The sequence below is a fragment of the Anser cygnoides genome, chromosome 3, assembly GCF_040182565.1.
Source record: "Anser cygnoides isolate HZ-2024a breed goose chromosome 3, Taihu_goose_T2T_genome, whole genome shotgun sequence".
Lineage (NCBI taxonomy): Eukaryota > Metazoa > Chordata > Aves > Anseriformes > Anatidae > Anser > Anser cygnoides.
In genome coordinates, this window is record NC_089875.1 from 95667755 (window position 1) to 95687740 (window position 19986).

At 35.0% G+C, this 19986-nt stretch overlaps 1 protein-coding gene across 11 annotated transcripts in view; it reads left to right on the forward strand.

Moving 5' to 3' along the window:
- KHDRBS2 (KH RNA binding domain containing, signal transduction associated 2) overlaps window positions 1-19986 on the forward strand; it is a 378305-nt gene that overhangs the window by 297603 nt on the left and 60716 nt on the right. For 8 of the 11 annotated variants that reach the window (XR_010830533.1, XR_010830531.1, XR_010830534.1 and 5 more), the window contains exon 7: window positions 13054-13136. Coding sequence is in view for 4 of the 11 variants with exons in the window: in XM_066994743.1 (XP_066850844.1) it covers window positions 13054-13136 (83 nt within the window). In the remaining 7 variants the exon portion in view is untranslated. The other 3 variants (XR_010830537.1, XM_066994745.1, XM_013172238.3) reach the window with 3 other exon arrangements.

Sequence of the window (19986 nt, forward strand, 5' to 3'; positions counted from 1 at the left end):
TCAGGAGTTTACCAAGCACTTTTTACTCACCTGTTTCAAAACATTTTACTGAGTAAATACCATTAGCCCCAATGACTTAGTTCCTGTTTAATTTTAATGCTAAATATTAAAGTCAATATTCAGTACACATGATGGAAATCTATGATCTTGGTTGGCTACTTGGTATAAAATATGGAAATTGGGAAGATTAATTTTCTGTATATTTAGAGGGATACATGGTACAAAATCAGCATCAGAGTTAAGTTGTCATCTTAGGTGCATTGAGAGTGATATTTTGGTAGAGAGAGCTTTATTTTAGGAAAATAAATTTCCAGATATTGTTTTACTAATCTGCTCCAGCAGCCTGCAAGTAGAGCTCTTGGACTCAGCACGATGGGATTCAGAGGTGTCAAATATTTTCATGAATTTGGCTTGGATATTTAGTATAACAAAATTTGAAAACACAGAATTTCTAGCCTTGAAGCTGTTTGGTTTCAGTGATTACAAGAGTCAGGTTTCTTTCAATCTATATCCCCTTAGGTGAGCAAATCTTTGCAGTCAGACAGTATGTTTTTAAGTATTTATTCCCTTTATGATCATTATGAACATACACAACAGACAGCTTATTGAAGTGAAAAAAGTAGGAGTTAAAGTTTTTTATTATTTTTATTTTAAATAATATTTTGATATTTTATGTAATCATCTATAATTATTTTTTCCCACACTGGAATAATTCCTAGTCCCGGGTAGGAAAAAAAGCCCTCTATCCTATGGATTTTCTGTTTCAAAACCCAACTGAATACTGTAGTGATGCACTATATAAAGTGCTGACACTGCCTATGTGAATCTTTGAGATTTTTTTTGACATGGATTCCTGAGTCAATGACCATTACAATCACAGCTAAATCAATGTCTTTATTTTCTCCAATACATTAACAGAACAAAAATGTGCCAATAAGGAGATAATACTTGCGTTGTGGAATAGTGGCTTAACAGTTGAATAGATAGATAATGGAGGAACAAGAATGATGTATCCCTTTTAAAAAGGTTTATACTTTAAAGAACAGAGTCAGTATATTGTACTTCTCTCATTACAGCTTTTAAAATGAGAATAAACTCTGCTCATTTTTTAAATATTCAAGCAGAATCTATGTGTTAGCTGGCCTCCCCTGAACAGATAGAGAAAGAATGTATCCATATGTTCATCCTTTTCCAATTGAATAAATGCCTACTATGGTCACTTTGGGTTTGTTATTTAGATATCAACACTCCATCCTTTAGTACTTCCAAAACTAACATAATAGCTAGTTGAGCTTGCTGCATAAGATCTGATACGCATTTCACAGAATTCAGTTTAAAAACTCCCTTTAACTTTGCTACTTTTTAAAACAAAAATCTGAGAAACAGGTTTGATCTTATGCTGGGCTAAGTGTTATCATGGCATAAACAAGATAAAGGTGAGTGTGTAAAGCTCTGCAATAATGTTCAAAAGGAAATAGTAGTTAATAAACAATTTATTTTAATTCCGTTAGCCACATTTTCTCTTCCTGAAATAGATTTAATTAAGATATACTACAATCTGTATTCTACACCATAAAATATCCCTCTATTAAAAAAAAAAAAAAAAAAAAAAAAAACACTAAAGTTGCCTTAATGAAAGTTGCCTCAACAAAGGCTAAAGCTAAAAATCTTTTATGGCATATAGGAAAAAATAATAACTGTGGTATGTCATGATGAAAAGTTTCTTGTATAAAAGTTTGGTTTTTTTTTTCCTAGTTACCTAGAGAGACAACAGAAATGGTTTGTGCAGGAATCGATTACATAAATTTCTGCTTGTGTGTGTGTTTGGGTAGCTGGGTCTTTCTCCCTAAAGTATAAATGCAAATTGACTTGTCACACATTCTTTAAAATTTAAACAGCTGAAGAAAGAAAATCGCATGCAGTTATTTTCAAATCAATGTATGGAGTTTAAGGGGTTCTGAACTTAGCAAGAAATTCTAAGGAATGACAGCAAACTGTATTCATTCAAAACACTGTGAACAACACAAGATTTCAAGTACATCAGTAAAAAGATGGTCACTGCAATCCACATTGTGCTTCCACATCTATAGCCAGAGTAATCTCTTCACACATTTTCTTTTAGAAGGTAGTCTGGCTGTCACATTTAACACTATTTAATGTAGTTGTTAAAAAGAGGAAGTAGAAATTACATCTTACCAGAGATTTGAGTTATGGTGAACATCATTTCTGCTTTCCATCATATTTAGACAGCATTGTCATTAGCAGCAGCCTCGAAATCACATACACTCATACAGTGTAGTTGAGTGACGGGGATAAAAGTATTGCAGTTGCCCAAGTACAAGACAGGTGCCTATGTGTTGGTGGAGTGGGAATATACATATATTTATAGGTATTTATGCATATATATTCCTTAACAGATTAATCAACAGTGTGCAATAGAAGAACCTGTTTCTTACAAAAACATACTTCTACAGTGTGGATTTTTTTTTTATAGCTATCAGATGTGTAATGGTTATATTTTACTAGAAACCTAGCTCTCACCTTATAGAAGCTCATCAAATTTGGGAATGGCACCTTTTCCAAAACATTAGTGATTACAAAATAGACAAATGCAGTTGGTATAATTATGCTGAAATTTATTAACACAAATCAGTGTATGTTAAAATGTTCCTATATTCAATATTTTGTTAATTTTTGATTGGCAAATATGTTAAACTAATAATAGTTTAAATAAATAGGGGTATATTAGTAAGAATTAAATTGAGAGCTAAAGAGATGCTTCAGGTTCATTTTCTATTACACTATGGACATCATTGCTAGATGGTACACCAACTGGAGCAGTCATGCCTGGGATGGTTTGTACAGATTTGGGAATCCAGATCATGTTTGAGAAGGTTTGTTGAACTTTTGTCATTTTATTTCCATTACAGTTTTTCTAGTAGAAGAGGTATTATTAGATGTTTTCTGTATGGTGAGTGGAAATCAGTACTAGTATTAAATGGGCATATTTGCAGCCCATCCATATTTTTAATCAGTATTCTTCATTTGTTGACAGGCTATGTCAGGAAAGGTCAGAATCACCCCTGTGTAGCTCAATTCTTTTAGGGTTGAATAGTCTCAGTTGGCCTTTTTTGCCTTTTCTTATGCTTTTTTTTTTTCCTTTTTATTCCTTGGTGGGCATTAGAAAAATTAGCATAGAGATAAAACATAGTGTTTTCAATATGTCAATCTTACTTCATTCTGTATCTTTTGAGGCACTTATCTTGACTGCTGTATTGAATACCCAGTCCATTTTCTGAGTTTTCAGCCATGAATGATAGTTGGCAGGTTAGGACTAAACTAGACCAAAGCGATTACAGCTGCATAGTGGAAAGAGTGTAGCATTTAACAGGGGAAACCATTCTTACTCTCCCACCTTCTTTCTTGTGTCTTCTACAATCTAGGATCTTGATGCGTCCCTGTTTGCTGAATGACAGTCAGGCTGCATAAAAGTCTAGGAATACGCCATAAATAATAACAGGGTTGTTCTCCATTTAATACTTTTCTTTTTTTTCTGTGGTTTGTACCTGCATCACTTTTATCAGCTTTAAAAAAAATCAACAAATTCAATCTGATATACATCTTAGAGGCTTGCTGAGTAAACTGAGTGTCTAGATATAAAACCTGTATTTTGAGATCTGTACTGATTTCCCATTTCTTGTTGGGTGCACTTTAATGCAATAAAATTCTATTGGATTTTAAGAATTTAATTTAGGCAGGTCATCTATCCCTGTATCCCACGCATCCTGAGAGCCATTTTTGTTAGAAGTCTGTAGGTGGCTACTTGCAGTGTTTCCCACTCTTGATCTAGTACAGACTAAGTTGTAAAAGCCTATCTTTTCCAGCATATCTATCTGCTGCACCCAGGAAAATGGAAAGGATATGTAGAGATAGGGACCTGTATAAGGTTTTGAAGATTTGAGGATTCTGGCTTGTTGCTGTGTTATCTGCTGATCAGTATATCTCTGTGTCAGGATTGCATGTGACTTTGAATCTCGATACATAAATTATTTTTAAAATAAACTGGAAGAATATAAACCCAGACCTGGAAGAATACTGATCTAAAAGAATACATCTCATTTGTACAGTGAGATATACTTAGTAGTATGGGATAAACTTAGCAGAGGTGTCCTGACACTAAGATCTATTAGGCTGTCAGGCAGTCTCCCAAGAGAAATGGTGGAATCCCTACTTCTGGCAATATTTAGAATTTGATTAGAGAAAGCACTGGAAAATGTGCTGAAAGGAGCAATCATATTTGACAGGAGCTTCTAATAGATGATCTATTCTTTTTCATCCCTAATTTCTCTATTTGCATGCTCAAACTTGAGGGAGTAACAGTTTAAAGACTACCTCTAAGTACCTCAATAAATATTAAATAGTTTTTACTATTTTGTTCATTTTTATATTCACAAATGAGAAGTCCCATCACATTCTACATTTGCTTTTAATTATACCTGACCTTTCTGCAATAATTCCTGTACAATATTGTACTAGTGAAGTTCACTGTTCTTACATATCTTTTAAAACCAACAAGAAAATTCTGTATTACCTCTAATCCTTGTGTTTTATATATCAAGCTAAAATATATTTCCTAGTCATTCACTGGCAATATCCATTACAAGATGAAATATGACAGCTGAGAACATTCCATGAGTGTGTACCTTCTTATTTATTCCTGTGCAATACACAGGACCAAGAATGTTTTCCAGGAACATTTTCATTCAGAGATGATTAGCAGCAGTATAAACACTGCTGCATACACTACAAGTAGCACTGCATAATACTTTAATTATTGTCATAAGCAGAAAAAAAAACGGAGTTCAGCTCTTCTGGAACTGATAGCAACTTAATGTTTCATTTTGCTGGTTGTAGATAATTTTTCAAAACTTTTGGAATCTACCTATATTTTTCACAGTGAGTTTCACTATGTCAACCCTTCAAAATTTCATTTTGAATGAAAAGAAAATTGATCAGTTTAAATATACAAGTTGATGAGACACTACTCACATTGCAGCTTCAGAATTTAAATCAGAGGCTATCATGAAACTGAGGAAATAATATTTAGCCCCTTGGCTTAAAACAATGCCAAATAGTATTTAGAAGATATAGCCATGATAATTCCTGCTATATCCTCTTATGTGGGGTAAGAAATCATATTAACAGTTAAAATGCTTAAAGAATTAAAATTATACAACATGCATAAATTACTTAGACAAGACAAAGAAAACTACAAAATCAATTTAAAACTCATTGTCCACATTTATTTTAGGAAATATTTTCATTAAAAATGTTTTATTGGGAAATATTTTGTTACTTCAGTGAGAAATATATAAGGGCAAAATAAGTGGTGAACAATCTTTGTAACAATCTGGGACATTTGAAATTTGGGTGAAAGATGCCATTTATGAAAATGTGATATTATATCTGCAAGAAATAGGATGTAAAGATGCAGCCATTAACAATGCTTGAACTTGCAGGTAGACTTACTTCAGAATTAATAAATAAATGTGTATTTGCTCAGTTTTCTGTTATTTTAAGTACTTCAAACAATATCCTATCTGCTTCTCCTGTCTCTTGCTACTGGAATTTGTAGTCTCTCCTTTTAAGATGAAAATCACTTCTCTGATTTTCTCCTTTATATAATAAAACACTTCTACATCTTAAGTATTACAAATAGTTCTTGGTTGACTTGAACAAAACTGTTCCTGAGTGAAGATGTTTCACTGTTAGATATTACTAATTCAAGTAATCCTTAATAGTAGAATATATTTAAAAATAGGATAAAGATAGATCAAAAACAATGGTATTTCACATCGAATTAACCTATGTATTTTCTTCAGATAGAAAATAAAAGGCTACTTTTGCTTGTCTTTGTTTGTTTTAATGTCACAGTAAAATTGGAAAGATCTCTTAGCTATTAATCGTGATGACTCCCACAGGTCTTTTCCTGAGGGAATTCTTTAAATTCAGAGACACAAGCAAAGGCACAGTTTGTAGAATTTGAGGATGTATTTACTAGAGCACATTATCTTACATTTGGCCAAGTTATATTTAATCTGCCTACTTCCAGCATCAATAATACATCAGAGTGAAATTTGATTTAAAATTAAATATAATTCAAGGTCTTGTAAAGCACCTATCATACCATTGCTGCTCTTTGCTATTGTCTCAGCATTTACTCACACATTTACAGGCTCTGAGAGTGGAAAATACTGTGGTCCAGTTTTCATGGGTTGGAAAACAAGAAGGGGAATTCCTAGGAATTTCCAATCTTTCAAGGGTTGGAAATTTCATTTGCTGGATTATTATAAAGTCTATTTAAGATTGAAACAGTTTACTTTGAAGGCATTGTGTCTATCATGTTAAACCATTGTGAAATGCTTTAAACTGTCAATTAGTTGTTAAATAGAATATCTGTCTGTCCTCAGTAGGTGCTTGTAATTATTCTTGTATCTACAATACAAGAAACATTACTGTTCCATGGACAGATTTTATGTCAACTCAATCTATTGATTATAAGCTTCTCTAGGCAAGCATCATGACGCACAAGTTCATTATCTCCTTTGCTTGAAATTTTGCAAACAGAAATAGTAGATATGATAAAGAAATTAAAACCAACTGTGAGTGTAGTACAGCCCATCCTCCCTTGGCAGCTGAAAATAGCTTTCTATTCTATTTATTTAAATTCACAGGAAAAATAAATCTTTCATTTAAATGTCATTTATGTGATGTATTGTCGTCAATGCATCTTGCTAGTATAATATATTATCGCTGAAGTACTATGTAAAGTAGCACAAGTCATCAATAAAATAACAATTAAAAAATCCTTTTTTTTTTTTTTCAGGGATCTCACTCCCAGATAGATGTGAAAATGCAACTTGTCAGAGATACATAAGGAATATATTTAGGACTGTTTTTTACCTCCACTTGCTGCTTATTACTAAAATAAGTCATTATACTGATATTGAAAGAAAGAAATGTTTGTGAGACGCTTTGTGCAATAGAAACTGGGTAAATGATTGATTCTGAGGTTAGGATTCTATTTCATAAGAAAAGGCACTATGGGGAAAAAAAAAAAACCACCAGTAAAATGTGAGAGGAAAGTGTTTTGTTGTTGATGGTAGAAAGGACGGGGGACAGAGAAAGAGTAACAAACTAATCTGATGTAAGTGGCAGCAGATTATGCAGAGATTTGACACATGAGTTAGGACTTTTAAGGTGACTCCATGAGCACAGCTAACAGAAGGATTTGAAAAAAACATTATATTAGTCAGATTACAGTATGGGTATAATAATTGCAACAGCAAATTATTCTGTAAGCTACAGCAAATATGGAAGGAAGGAGAAAAGTGCTATATCTGTTAGATTTTCTTGTATATTTTCATTACATTCTGATGTATTTTAATACACCCAAATATATTTAAAGTGTTACACATTTATTTTGTATTTAGTTGAAGAATTACAAAATAATAAAATAATTAAAAAAAAAAATTTGGAGAGTACACAGCAATTTTGATGAGGTACCTGAGATTCTGTTTTACTGTGGCTGCTTTGGCACCACTTAGCTGTTTGCTTCTGTGACCGCAGCCCTGTTTTTATCTGGCATAGAATCAATTTTAGGACTTAGGGGAAATAAAATTCTTTAGTTTGACTCATTTTTATTGCCATAATTGTTCAATACAGGGTTTATTTAAACCCCCTGAAATATGAGGACATGAATAGCTCATTTATGAATAGCTCGTTTAAGTTCACTGCTTTGAATTCACAGAATATCTGTGACTGCGAGTATACTGAAATATCAGTGACATTTCCATGACTATGTGAAAGATGTTCACCTATGTATTTTCTACTATCCAGATATAATGACATTTCCCATTGCTGATATGTGAAGAATAAAACTGATTTCAATAAGAAGCCCAACGTGTTGAGATTAGCTCATTGCCTCTGGCAAGCAGATATACTCTCTGCTGTTTTATCACTGTAGACTCTAGTTCCTACGTTGCATTTATGAAGTCCATAGCATAGAGCTTTGATTTTTCAGTTGATTAGTATTCCCATTTTAATTTTAACATTATTTTTGTTATTACTGTTATTTATCATTTTGATAGATATAGTGCTGCTCTACTTACTTTTCTTTGAGTTTGTCTTCAAAACGCTTGGTGAGATCTCACTAGCACTGAGAGTATATCTCATCTTCAACAGACTGATATTTAGTTTTTCTTTTTTTTCTGACCTAGGAGGTATAGCTGAAGAAATCAAGGACAGCTATGGTAACAGTCACAAGTACTTAAAGAAGAATTTAGACAGAATTTCAGTTTCTAAGCATAAATTATGTTTCTGGGGATCTTTGCTCAGCAGAAGACTAACCTCCCAGGTACTTCAGTGAAATTCATCTGCTCTAATTGCAGGTTTTCAACACTAAATAATCCAAATCTAAAGTAATTACATTTTAACCCTCTTTGCAGTCAGTAGGGAGAAATTGCCCTTTGTCTAAATTATGTAAAATTAAAGTCCTGAGATTTGTTCCTCTGCATGTATTCGGCTGTCACTATCTTAGAACAACGTGGGGACTGAACACCAAATGGGTATGTGTGACTCTGGTAGAATGTAAGTCATTCCCCCTTCTTCATCATATAACTCTCTTGAGAGGCTCAGTTAACTCACCATTCACAAATCATTCTGAACACCAAATGACAGTGCTATCTGCAGGTTTTTTTAAAGGAACAAGTAGAGAAGGAGGTGACAATACTACAGGCCCAAGTATAATAGCTGTGACCTACTTAAAAAGATGGAAACCTTGGTTAAAATTACCGTTTCTGAGCTAGATGCTTTAGGAACCTACCTCACACCCTCTGGATAATGCCTTGCCCATCAGAATATGGTGATGGGAGTGAGGCAGTGGCTGGTACAACTGTGCTTGCTGGTCCCTCCCTGAAATGCTCTTTGCAGGAAAAATGTGAAGATTTATTAAGCCAAACAGGCAGCATGACTAGCCAAAGGCATAAGTCATACATCTGGAATGAAAAGGCTTTCCAGATGTTCCTACGTATTCTTTCCAGTGTTTAACATTTAGTAGAATGAGTGGGATTTTGAATTTCCCATAGCTGTTAGCATATCCTGAGATCTGGATGTGTACCAAACTGTCTGACAAGAGATCTTATCTGAACACTGTACTGTCTGTTTAAGATGACATTCTGACATTCCCATCCTTCCCTGGGCATCTTTCAGAATGTTCTGGATTGCATTCTCGATCTCTGGTTACTTCACAATTAAGCTTAGAAGTGCTGATTTTTACAAGATAAGCTTTCTCTACACAACAAATTTCTTTAAATGAGGAACTGACTTACATACCTAAAGGTTAGTTAGATCTAAATCTTGCACATCCACACTGGTCTCCCTTTATAGTCATTGAAAAGAAAGTTCTTATTTAAAGAGCAAAACAACTCATCCTCAGGTAGATGTCAAGAGTGTGTGCTATTAATTATCCTCTAGAAATGTTTTATTTCTCCCCTTTGATTCTAAAAGTAATCTACCACTAGCTTGATAGTAGATGACTAGCTTTTAGACATCTAAAGTAAGGTGATATGGACATGCGATAGAATATGGATGTGGTTGAGTCACAACAGAAAAGAGAGAGACAATGTTTGTAGATTTGTGGAAGCCAGCTGGAGAAAATAGAGGAGACTATGTGAAGGCCAGTTTACTGAGGAAACCCTGGTTTTATACAGAGTTACAATTAGAAGTGAATTTTTATATATTCGCCATCTTTGAGGTAGAGTACTAATTTTTATGTCCAGGGGTACTTTTTTTGGGCTGCAGCTAGTGAGAAGAGCTATCTTGACTCTGGCATGCAGACCTTTCTCATGTTCACATATTTGCTAAGTTACAGAATAGTATAACTCAATTTACTTTGACTTACTATTTTGGTTTGGTTTGTGGTTTTTTTTTTGGTGAGTTTTTTTTTCCTTTTAAAGTCTAGACATATTGAAGTAGGCTGTTTTAGAAAGAGTTTGGGCTTTCTTCTATAATTAAAAAAAAAAAGTTTTGATTTCCTTACAATGTATTTTATCATGTGTTACTAGGACAACTGAATTTAAAATATTGTGAGGCATTTTTCACGAGAAGCATGTGAATTATTTTTCTTCTTGGTCTCCCAGAAATGAAACCTACCATTTCTCAGAGCATGCTGTGAAAATCCTATTTTGTAAGGCTCTTCAGAGAAGAGATAATTTAAAGTTGGTGCATTTGAGTCTGTTATTGTTTAACATAGGGTGTTGAGTAGGTAACTCATGTTTAAAGAGAAAGCATTACATTAGCCTGCCCTTGTTATTCTTTATATATTTTTAACATTTGTTTCAGTATCTGAAGCTCGGAGAGGATTTAAGCAAATCTAAATAAATAAAATATGACTTTACAAAAGATATCTTGGGTGTTGAATCAAATTGATACTTAACTCCTCCTGAGGTAGTAGAATCTAAGCCTCTTTCCAATTGTGTACTTTTTTCTTTTTTAATACACTCCTTTTCTCCTGACTATAATTTTCTGTATTATAGGACTGCATATTTGCTCCTGAAGTGAGTGCTCCCAATGCTAACTTCATATGTTATTCTGAGAGTCTTCTAATAGTTTTTCCTATCTTCACTTTGTCAGGAAAGGATGATATATACTTAAATATTCTTGTTTTCTAGTTAGTCCTTTCTTGGATTGAGCTGTATTTTTTTTTAATTTCTTTAGAATTTCCACTTTTTAAAAAAAAATTGCTTTTCTGAACTATACCGAAATTCCTCAACTCATTCGTTAGTGTTTTTAAATATTGTTAACTCCACTGCAGCTCCATAAATATGTTTTTGTTCCTTTCTCTCCTGTTTGGGATGTATCACTGCAGGGCCAGAGCAAATCCCAGGCACTGTAAGATGGGAGCTGGGTGTGTCATTTCTCAAAATGTGCACAAAAGAAATACTTTCAAACATTAAAGTTGTAGGTGCTGAGGAGCTGAAGGTTTAACAGAAGAAAAATGCTTGGCGAGTTTGAGATGCTTTAGGGATGTGAGCAGAGCTATTTCTAGTTCTAGTTGCCTGAAAGCTTCTCTAGAACAAGTGTGTCTGGGTACAATACAGCATATTAAACTGTTTGAAAAAAGTGCTTGTAGGTACATTATGTAAATAGTTCACTTGTGGTATTAGAAGATAATTCTCTTACAGAATGGTACAAATAATAGAACATTTTCTGGAAAATACTTTATTAAAGAAGTGTCATGCTTTTTACTCTGTCCTTGTTTTCCAGCCATTCCACATGAAACATTTGCACTATATTGACCTGCTCTGAGCCTTTAGGGAAATTGTTAAAATCTGTAACACAGAGTGTCAAGTATTAACAAGAGTTCTCTGCCCTACTGGTGCTGAACGTTGATCCACCTCAGGCATCAAGACACTGAAAGAGCTAATTTGTAATTCTTGCCTTTTCTGTTCTCTCATATAGTGAGTAAGCATGCTGAAATGTCTTTCCTCTAGCTATTGCTCTACTCTATATAGGAACTTGCATCACCCTCATCTTCACAGTGGCTGGATTCTACCCAGTAGCATACTAATCAATGTGACTAACATCTGTCTCAGGTGGTTCATTGTTTCTCTCAGCCTGTCCCCAAAAGCAGGATCGTGTATTTAGTCATATAATGTTAAAAATACTAGTCTACAGGAGTATGTGTTTAACTATACTTTTTTTTTTGCTATGAGTTTATATTAATGAAAATGGTTTATATTAATGAAATGGGAAAAAATGGTGCATTTCAATGTGAAATAGAAGATGACAAGGTCTGTGTGGGCTTCAGATTCTGGCAGAGATTATTCCCCAGTCTCAAAATGGGATTCACTCTCCAGCCCAGAAAATTTTTTCCTATACTGCAAGCTGATGTGGGTGCCTCAGAAATGGAGTTACCATCTGAGGTCTGTATCCTGTCCTTCCTTCAGGCCGTGTAGCACCCCAGGGGCAATGTCTCTCACCTGAAGTCTTTACTCATGCTCACTGATCATTCGGAGACCAGAAGGATAGGCAAATTTAATATGTTTGAGATGTCAGTGAATGCATCCTCCTTGGAATGGTTTCTGAAAATTGTGTGTACCAGTGTAGTTCAATACCATTACAGAGTTTAATTAGCAGAAATAATGAAATATCAAAGTAATGTTGTACTTTGCATGATTATGACAGTTTACCAGAGTGGTTGTTTACTGGAGTCCTGTCATTTTGGAGCAGCCATGTTCTGTCCTGTCTACCCAGCCTGACTGCATTTGGGTTATCTGTGGAAAAAACTCAATTCTCAATTACCTTCTGCTATAGTTAGTATTTAGTCACAGATTTTTAAGCCCCCTAATTCCTTTAGCACTTCCCATAACAGGTAAATTTTCTTGTAACTACAAAACGCTTGGTCTCTATTTAACATATATATCAGCTCCCAAAATTCATAGAAAAATGAAAAAATAAATAATAATAATAATAAAATGAACGAAATGTGTTTCCATACAGCATTTCATGACTACTTTGCTGTCCTGTCTTTGAATGAACATAGATTCAAGCACATCAGAAATCATTCCCCAGATTATCTCAATTTTCCTTTTTGTTATAATGCTGTACAGTCAGTATATTTTTTTTCTGCCATTTGTTCATTTTGCCTATAGGTATTTATGGAACCATTTATATAACAAATTGCTGCGGAAAGATTGCTTTCATTATCATTCATCAGTAGGCTAAATAGATCTTGCTGAAGTACTGTGGTCTGGACAATGCACTACAGTTTATCAGTGAATAAATTCCATTCTTAAATGAGTAACTGATTTCTTTGCACTTGCAACATACAGGTTTTTCTTCACAATTCACAATTTTTGTCAGAAGGCTGCAAGTTGCCCATAATATTGGGCAAACACGGCATGTATATGCTGATGCAGATTACTTTTACAGCTTGATAATATTCTTTGATTTATCACTCTTTTAAGCTTTGGTGTTTTATTTTTCCCTTAGGGATATGATGATGGATATGGGGGTGAATATGATGATCCAAGCTATGAGGCATATGATAACAGTTATGCCACCCAAACACAAAGGTAAGCATTTGTACTTTTTCATTAAATTTTCCAAGAAAAACATTTATTTTCTCTTGAATTTTTATGTAAATATCTTGTTTTGGTTTTCTACATTAAATTCTACAAAACCTCACAGTACTTTAAATAGCCATTAAAAAGTAATAATGGTGGTCAGAGTTAATATACAGAATTATTCAGATGAAGTAAAAATGCAGACAACTAGACTTTTAAAAATGTTGCAGATTAAGTGTAGTTTTTTTTTAAAAAAAAAAAAAAAAGCAAGTGATTATACTATTTCCCTATCTGGTGTCATTCTGAACTTGTTGGCGCATTTTTTTTATTTTATTATTAATTTTTTGCTTTAATAACACAAAATAATCAAGGCTATATCATATTTAAGGCTTTTACAGTGTTTGGGGCAAAATGATAAAGAAATTAACAAAAAAAAATAATGATGGTAAATAACTGTCACTGGTTGGCATCCGCCATCAAGGTAGATTATGGAATGGAATGGTGTGCTTGAAATAACGCTGAAACTATTAGCTTCAGTCAGTTACTTTCTGAGCAACTTTCAGAATTGGTATAAGTAACCGAGTTTGGAAATCTTATTTTATGTCCGTCCTGTGTGAGATAATGGGAGGATTATATTCACAGCTACTCCTATAATTTCTGTCACTAAAAAGAGGCGATAAAAATGATCCCTTTTGATGTACACACACACCACATGCACTCATATATTACCTCAACAGTTGGTCCATGTTTATTACATATGGAATGATATCTTTTCCACAGTTAAGCTGAAGGATAAAAGAGTGCTTCAACCAATTACTCAGAAAATGTGCTTATTGGTTGCTAAGAGTGTTTGTCAAATTGTGGAAAGGCAAATGAAGTTCTAACAAGAAAAGAGATTTTGAGTTAGTGTGCTTCTCACTGGATGAGAAAATGATGGTTATATACAGAGTTCTGTACCCTAAAGACCAGGGGACGTTAAACTTGCTTTTTGTTTAACCATGTTTTTTGTTTAATGCTTTGCTGATGAAAATGCCTGTTAGAATAATGTTGAGCCGTAAAACTGCTGTAGTGAGTGGCATTTGAGCCAATAGAAGAATAACTTGTTAAGTAATTTTATAACCAGTGAACAATATTTTAAAGGATTTGTCACACATAAATGTGAACTCCTTCAAATATACTTTAACAACACACTTTCAAGTAATTATACATTACTTGCTTCGTCCATCATGTCGTTGTGTAGGTAGATGTTTTTGTTGCCAGAGGTTCTGAAATTTTTTCAGAATTCAGCCCATCTTTTGATACAATAGTGAACTATCACATTGTCTCTAGTTCAAAAAATGTTAGTTAGAAGTGTCTCTGCAATGATATTGCTCTTTTTTATCATCTGAATCAACCTGCAATTTTTTTTTGCAAGTTGATGTCTCAAGCAAATAAATGGCAAATATATCGAGTTTATTAGTTTATGACAAGAAAGCTAGAACATGTAGTGATAACTTTACTCAAGACAGAAAACTTATAGAGTCAAATATTTTTTGTAAATTAAACAGCTATTAAGTAGTCAGATATGTTCTCTACAATGTGTGGTACCTCCTAGATACCTATTCTATTTTAAATCTGTAACTAAAACATTTCCTTTTGTAATAGATGTCAGGATACACAGTAGTACTCATCTGTGTTGAGTGGTACTGAAGGCCACAAGTAATCTTTTGACTTGAGTGAGAGCACTTGCGGAATAACATGCTACTCAGATTTCAAAGATGTAAAGAACAAATGGGACATTACAGATGCAGTTTGGATCTCTGTACCTTATTGGTTATTTATCTTCACAGAAATACCTCCTTACTGAGCTGAAATAGCGCAACAGAATAGAATAGTTTGACCGCAGTATTTGGTCAGGTGTATATACCAAAAAGTCTTCTCACAATCAAAGATCTTGTTTTTAGTGTAACTCTGATTACAGGTGCAATACCTATCAACCATACAACTAAAAAAGAAGGTAATTTGTAACACTTAAGAGTACTTATTCATCTCATCCACTGTGTGATTTACAGGGGAAAAAAAAAAAAAAGAAATACTGTAGACAATCTGTGCTCAGAGAGAGAAAAAAAAAAGTCATTACTGCCCTCTTCAGGGATTGAGTGAAATTCTGAAGCGTGAGACGAGAGATAATTGAAGTCTGTGGCTTAATGCAGAGCTTCAAGCTTTCTTCTCATGTTAAGGGCAGAGTTTCCACTTGCTTTTTACAGCTCATTAAAGAATCAATATGGAAATTCTTAGAGTAGGTCCAATCTCTGGTCTATCTGTCTCACCACGCTTATTGACAAAACCTTATTCTCATTGTCACTTCAAACTGTAGAATGTGTGTGTTGGGGGGGGGGGGGTTGGGGGTGGAACATAAACACAAGCTGAATTCAGTGTGCTTTAGAGCAGAGCACATAAGTTGTGCCTTGTTCCCTTGTGCACCCAATGCACAGAGTGAAAATACCGTTTGGGTAGCCTGCCACCACTACCGCTGTTAACAATACCTTTGTCTTCCAGACAATTATATCTTATATCTTATATCTTATACCTTGTATCTGTTTCCCACTTGCTCACCAGAGGCTTCCTGCCCATATATATATTTCTTCTGAAGGCCCTTAGTCCTTCATTGCCCAAGAGGTATGATTTAGATATTTTATAAATTAGTTGCTGCCAATAGCAGAGAAAATGAGCACGCTGTTAGCATACACCACTGTGCTATTACACAGGATTATGACAGAAGGAGCAGAAAAAATGCCCAGCACCCAGATCACCCAGCTATTAAGTGGAGATAAACACTGTTTTTCTGTGTACAGTTATCTGAAGACTTGTACTGAAGGTCAAGGACAGAGTTTCAGGCACAGCAATACATTCTGTATAGGTCCTTCTCTAATGACCTCTACCACTGCCACCCTTCCAGACAGAGGGTTCTGTCCTCCATGACAGCAGTCTGATTTCAGACTGATAACAGGGGAATGGGGTCACTTGTAGAAGAAACCGTGACAGAACCTTGGGATCAGACTAGAATGAACCCTACAATAATCTTCAAGGCTGAATGAGCTAAGAGACATCGCAAGAGTACTGAAATGGATACAAAAGCAACTTGAAGAAGAAGGACAACCTGATCATTGCTATGGTAAGTGCCACCTGTATCTTATTATGTCTGGGGAGAAGAGAATTATGGGTTTTGAGAAATAAAATTATTGCCATAGTCTATACTGCATGAGGAATGTCTTGCTTTAACTAGCAGAAGTTGTATTTTTAAAGCCATCTTTTTTCTTCCTCATCTTCCTGTCCCATAATGGCTACTCAGAAAACAGGATGGAACCTCAGGACAAAGATTTAAATGAACAACTGGCTGTCTTTCCCAACACTGTCTATAATCATTATTTACAGGATTCCGTAAAAGATTACAGGTTTAGCAAGGACATTTAGAAACCTTGCTGGTTTTAGAAATGTGTTTACATTGATGTGAAAATAGAGATTTTAAGGTAATTGGAATGAAAGTACTGTCTGAGACCAAAGAGAACAAGGAAAAGACGATTTCAGCGGGCAGAGGAAGACATCAGATTTGACACACTTCCCACAGGCAATTTTGTACTACACTTTGAGTTCCTTGATGGAACATCTTTTTCCTTTCCCTTCCATTCAGTGTGAAAATGGATTTCAGTGGTAAGGACCTCCACCTGCCCAGACATACCAAGGGATATTCAAGCTGTTAAATTCATACACTACTCCCTAGATACTTGGAAATCAGGCAGAGAACATTCAAACCCTTTTCTGCCAGCTATGTTTGTCTCCTGAACTTTTAGCCTGACTACTTTTGTTAAAAATATAAATCCTAGACATGCTAATCAGAAGTGAAATCCCTTTCTGAATATGATGGCCATCCCTGTTTTGCCAATTCACGTGCCTTAATGGTGAGGAACAGATGGCAGGTGAGGGTAATAATCAAGCTGATGTTCTCAAACAGCAGCATTTTATTTCAGCAAATAGTTAATATCCATATAAGTTTGCCCTTTCCCTTGCACTTGATAGTTAAAAGCTTGATGTATATTCTCTTTGTCCAACAACATTCAGGTATGAAAAAAAATTACTGCACAGATTTTTATCTAGACTGGACCCTTATCAGTAAGATGGCTAGATTTTGACCCTCATCAGTCGTTATACCAGATGCTGCCCAAATTTCTCTGCTAAGTTGAAAGACATTCCTCTGCAGGCCTGTAAAAGGTGCTGCTTGTCCACTTTTTGATGCTTTTTAGCAGTTCAACTACACTGATGTCCTTAATGTGTTCTTCCTTCAAACCATGTTGGAATATAACGTGGCAATAGTCCTTCCTTTCCATTCTTACTGAGAAGTTTATTTAAAGACATAAATTTGATTTTTACAAGCCAACAAGCAAGCTCATAAAACAAAACTCCAAAACGGTAGAAGTATCAATTTCCATCTCAGCTGTAACAGACATGATGTGAGAGGATCCTGTCAATTTTCAAAATATAATAATACCCTTTTGATTTTCTTAGCAGGTACTTATAAGTCTGTTGAGCCACCACCGTTGTCCAGGATTCATGGGATGAGAACACTAGATCACCAGGTGAAGAGGATGAAATCTTTTGTGAGAGGATCTAAAAGAACTGCCTGTTTCTTTACAGTCTGATAGAGGATCAGACTGTACTGCATGCAAAGCATGGCCAAACACCTCAGCCAAGACCAAGAAAGTGATTTTGTAGAAGTAGATCAGTTGCTGGTGAATCAGCTGAGAAACCTGATGGCTAGCAGAGCCACATTCAGCTCTGCTACCACATCTGTAGTCATCTCCACTGACCTTTGTGTCTCTACTAGCACCATCAGTTTAATTTCAGAGGTACCATGTCTCACAGCAAAAAAGAGATATTAAGGAATTCTGTGACTGATGGACCAATCGGGACAAAACAGAAAGGGTATATTCTATTTAAACCACCTGTGCATAACCTAACCAACCACATGCAGTGTAAACAATGGTGCTTGTAAGGGAAACAAAAAAGAAGTCAATGAAGCTTAAATTTTGGGTTTGATATAATTTCCCTGTTCCACAGCATCTGGCATGAACACTCAAACATTGAGTCCTTTTTTTTTTTTTTGACTGGGTAGCTGGTACATTGGCAAAGGCTTCCTGAGCTGCTTTCCTCTTATTTTTCTGTCTGTCTGAGCAGGTGTTTATTAAAGAAAGAAAAGTCTGTGACTCCCATCCTAAGCTTTATATAGGCCTGCAAAAAAAAAAAAAATCACAAAACCTGTAATGTACTAAAAAGAGTAAATAATTCAGTGATGAAAGATAAAGGAAAATAGTGCAAACCATTGCTGAGTTACAGATCCTACCCCATAGTTGCACAGGCCACCTCATGACATCTTATCTATGTTGTATGCTGCACCATTACATAGATAAAGATCATTCCTCTTGCCAGCCTGGACCCAGCCCCACTAATGGAACATCCCAGTTTTAGGACCTTGAAGCAGTTTTTGGCAAAATGTTTACTGTTAATCTTGCAAATTTGTTATGTAATACTATAGGCAACGGTCCTCTAGACATGTGTTCCATGCTGGCATACAGATCATTTTGGGACAGTGATTTGGTTTTAGTTTGTCAGATGCACACTGCAAACCCAGACGCTAAGCCAATAACCAAACTTCTGTTTCTGAAGCTGTTTAAGATGCTAATGGTAATACAGAATCTAATCTTAACATGAAATGTCATTAATGTGTCTGAAATACATTCTGTTTCTACATGATCTGAAGACTTATACATAGTGTTGATAAAAGCTGATACATATCTATCTTAAAGGACTGAAGAAGAAGAAAGGAAAGTTATGGTATCAGAGAATTTCAAGTTGACAGGCATAGCTTCATCTAGCTGAATAATATCTAATTCAAAAGATATAGTTATCTGTGGTTGAATCCTTATAACTGTGCTGTCGTATGCAAAGTCCCATTGGGCTCCTGTTTCTTAGTGTTAATAACAAAAATATAACAAGAAAAAAATGTTTCAGGACATATATACTGCCAAGTCCATTTTCCTGCTATGGCAGATAGTTGCTATGACCATACCAATATAATAGCTCAATAACAATATATTCATAGCAATACCTATCAATTCAACCAGTAGTAGTCTGATGTTAGTAAGTCAGTCTTCAAGGTCTTTTCCAACCTGAATGACCCTCAGGGGTCTGTCCTGGGACCAGTACAGTTTAATATCTTTATCAGTGACGTAGACAGTGGAATCAAGTGCACCCTCACCAAGTTTGCAGATCTTTGCTCAATCAGTTAATGACAGGACAAGGGGGAATGTTTTTAAACTAAAAGAGGGGAGATTTAGTTTAGATGTAACGAGGAAATTCTTTACTCAGAGAGTGGTGAGGCACTGGAACAGGTTGCCCAGAGAGGTTGTGGACGTCCTATCTCTGGAGGTGTTCAAGACAAGGTTAGATGAGGCCCTGATCTAGTAGGGGGCATCCCTGCCAATGGCAGGTTGTTGGAACTAAGTGATCCTTAAGGTCTCTTCCAACTCAAGTCATTCTATGGTTCTATGATTCTAGTCTCTGCAATTCTGATTCTCTTTCTTATAATGACATAGAGTTATTGAAAATTTCAAGAGCACATTCAACCACTGAGGTTGAATATACCAGAAGTTATTGACTTTGAAAAGAAACTTTATTTTCTCATTTATTCTTGCTTCTATTATTAAATTCATGTGATCTACTGTACAGCTTATATTTATTTATAGCTCCCTTTTCTGCAGTGTGGACTTCTAGTACAGGAGATTTAGGGATCACTTATTCCTTGATCTGATATGCAGAAATATAA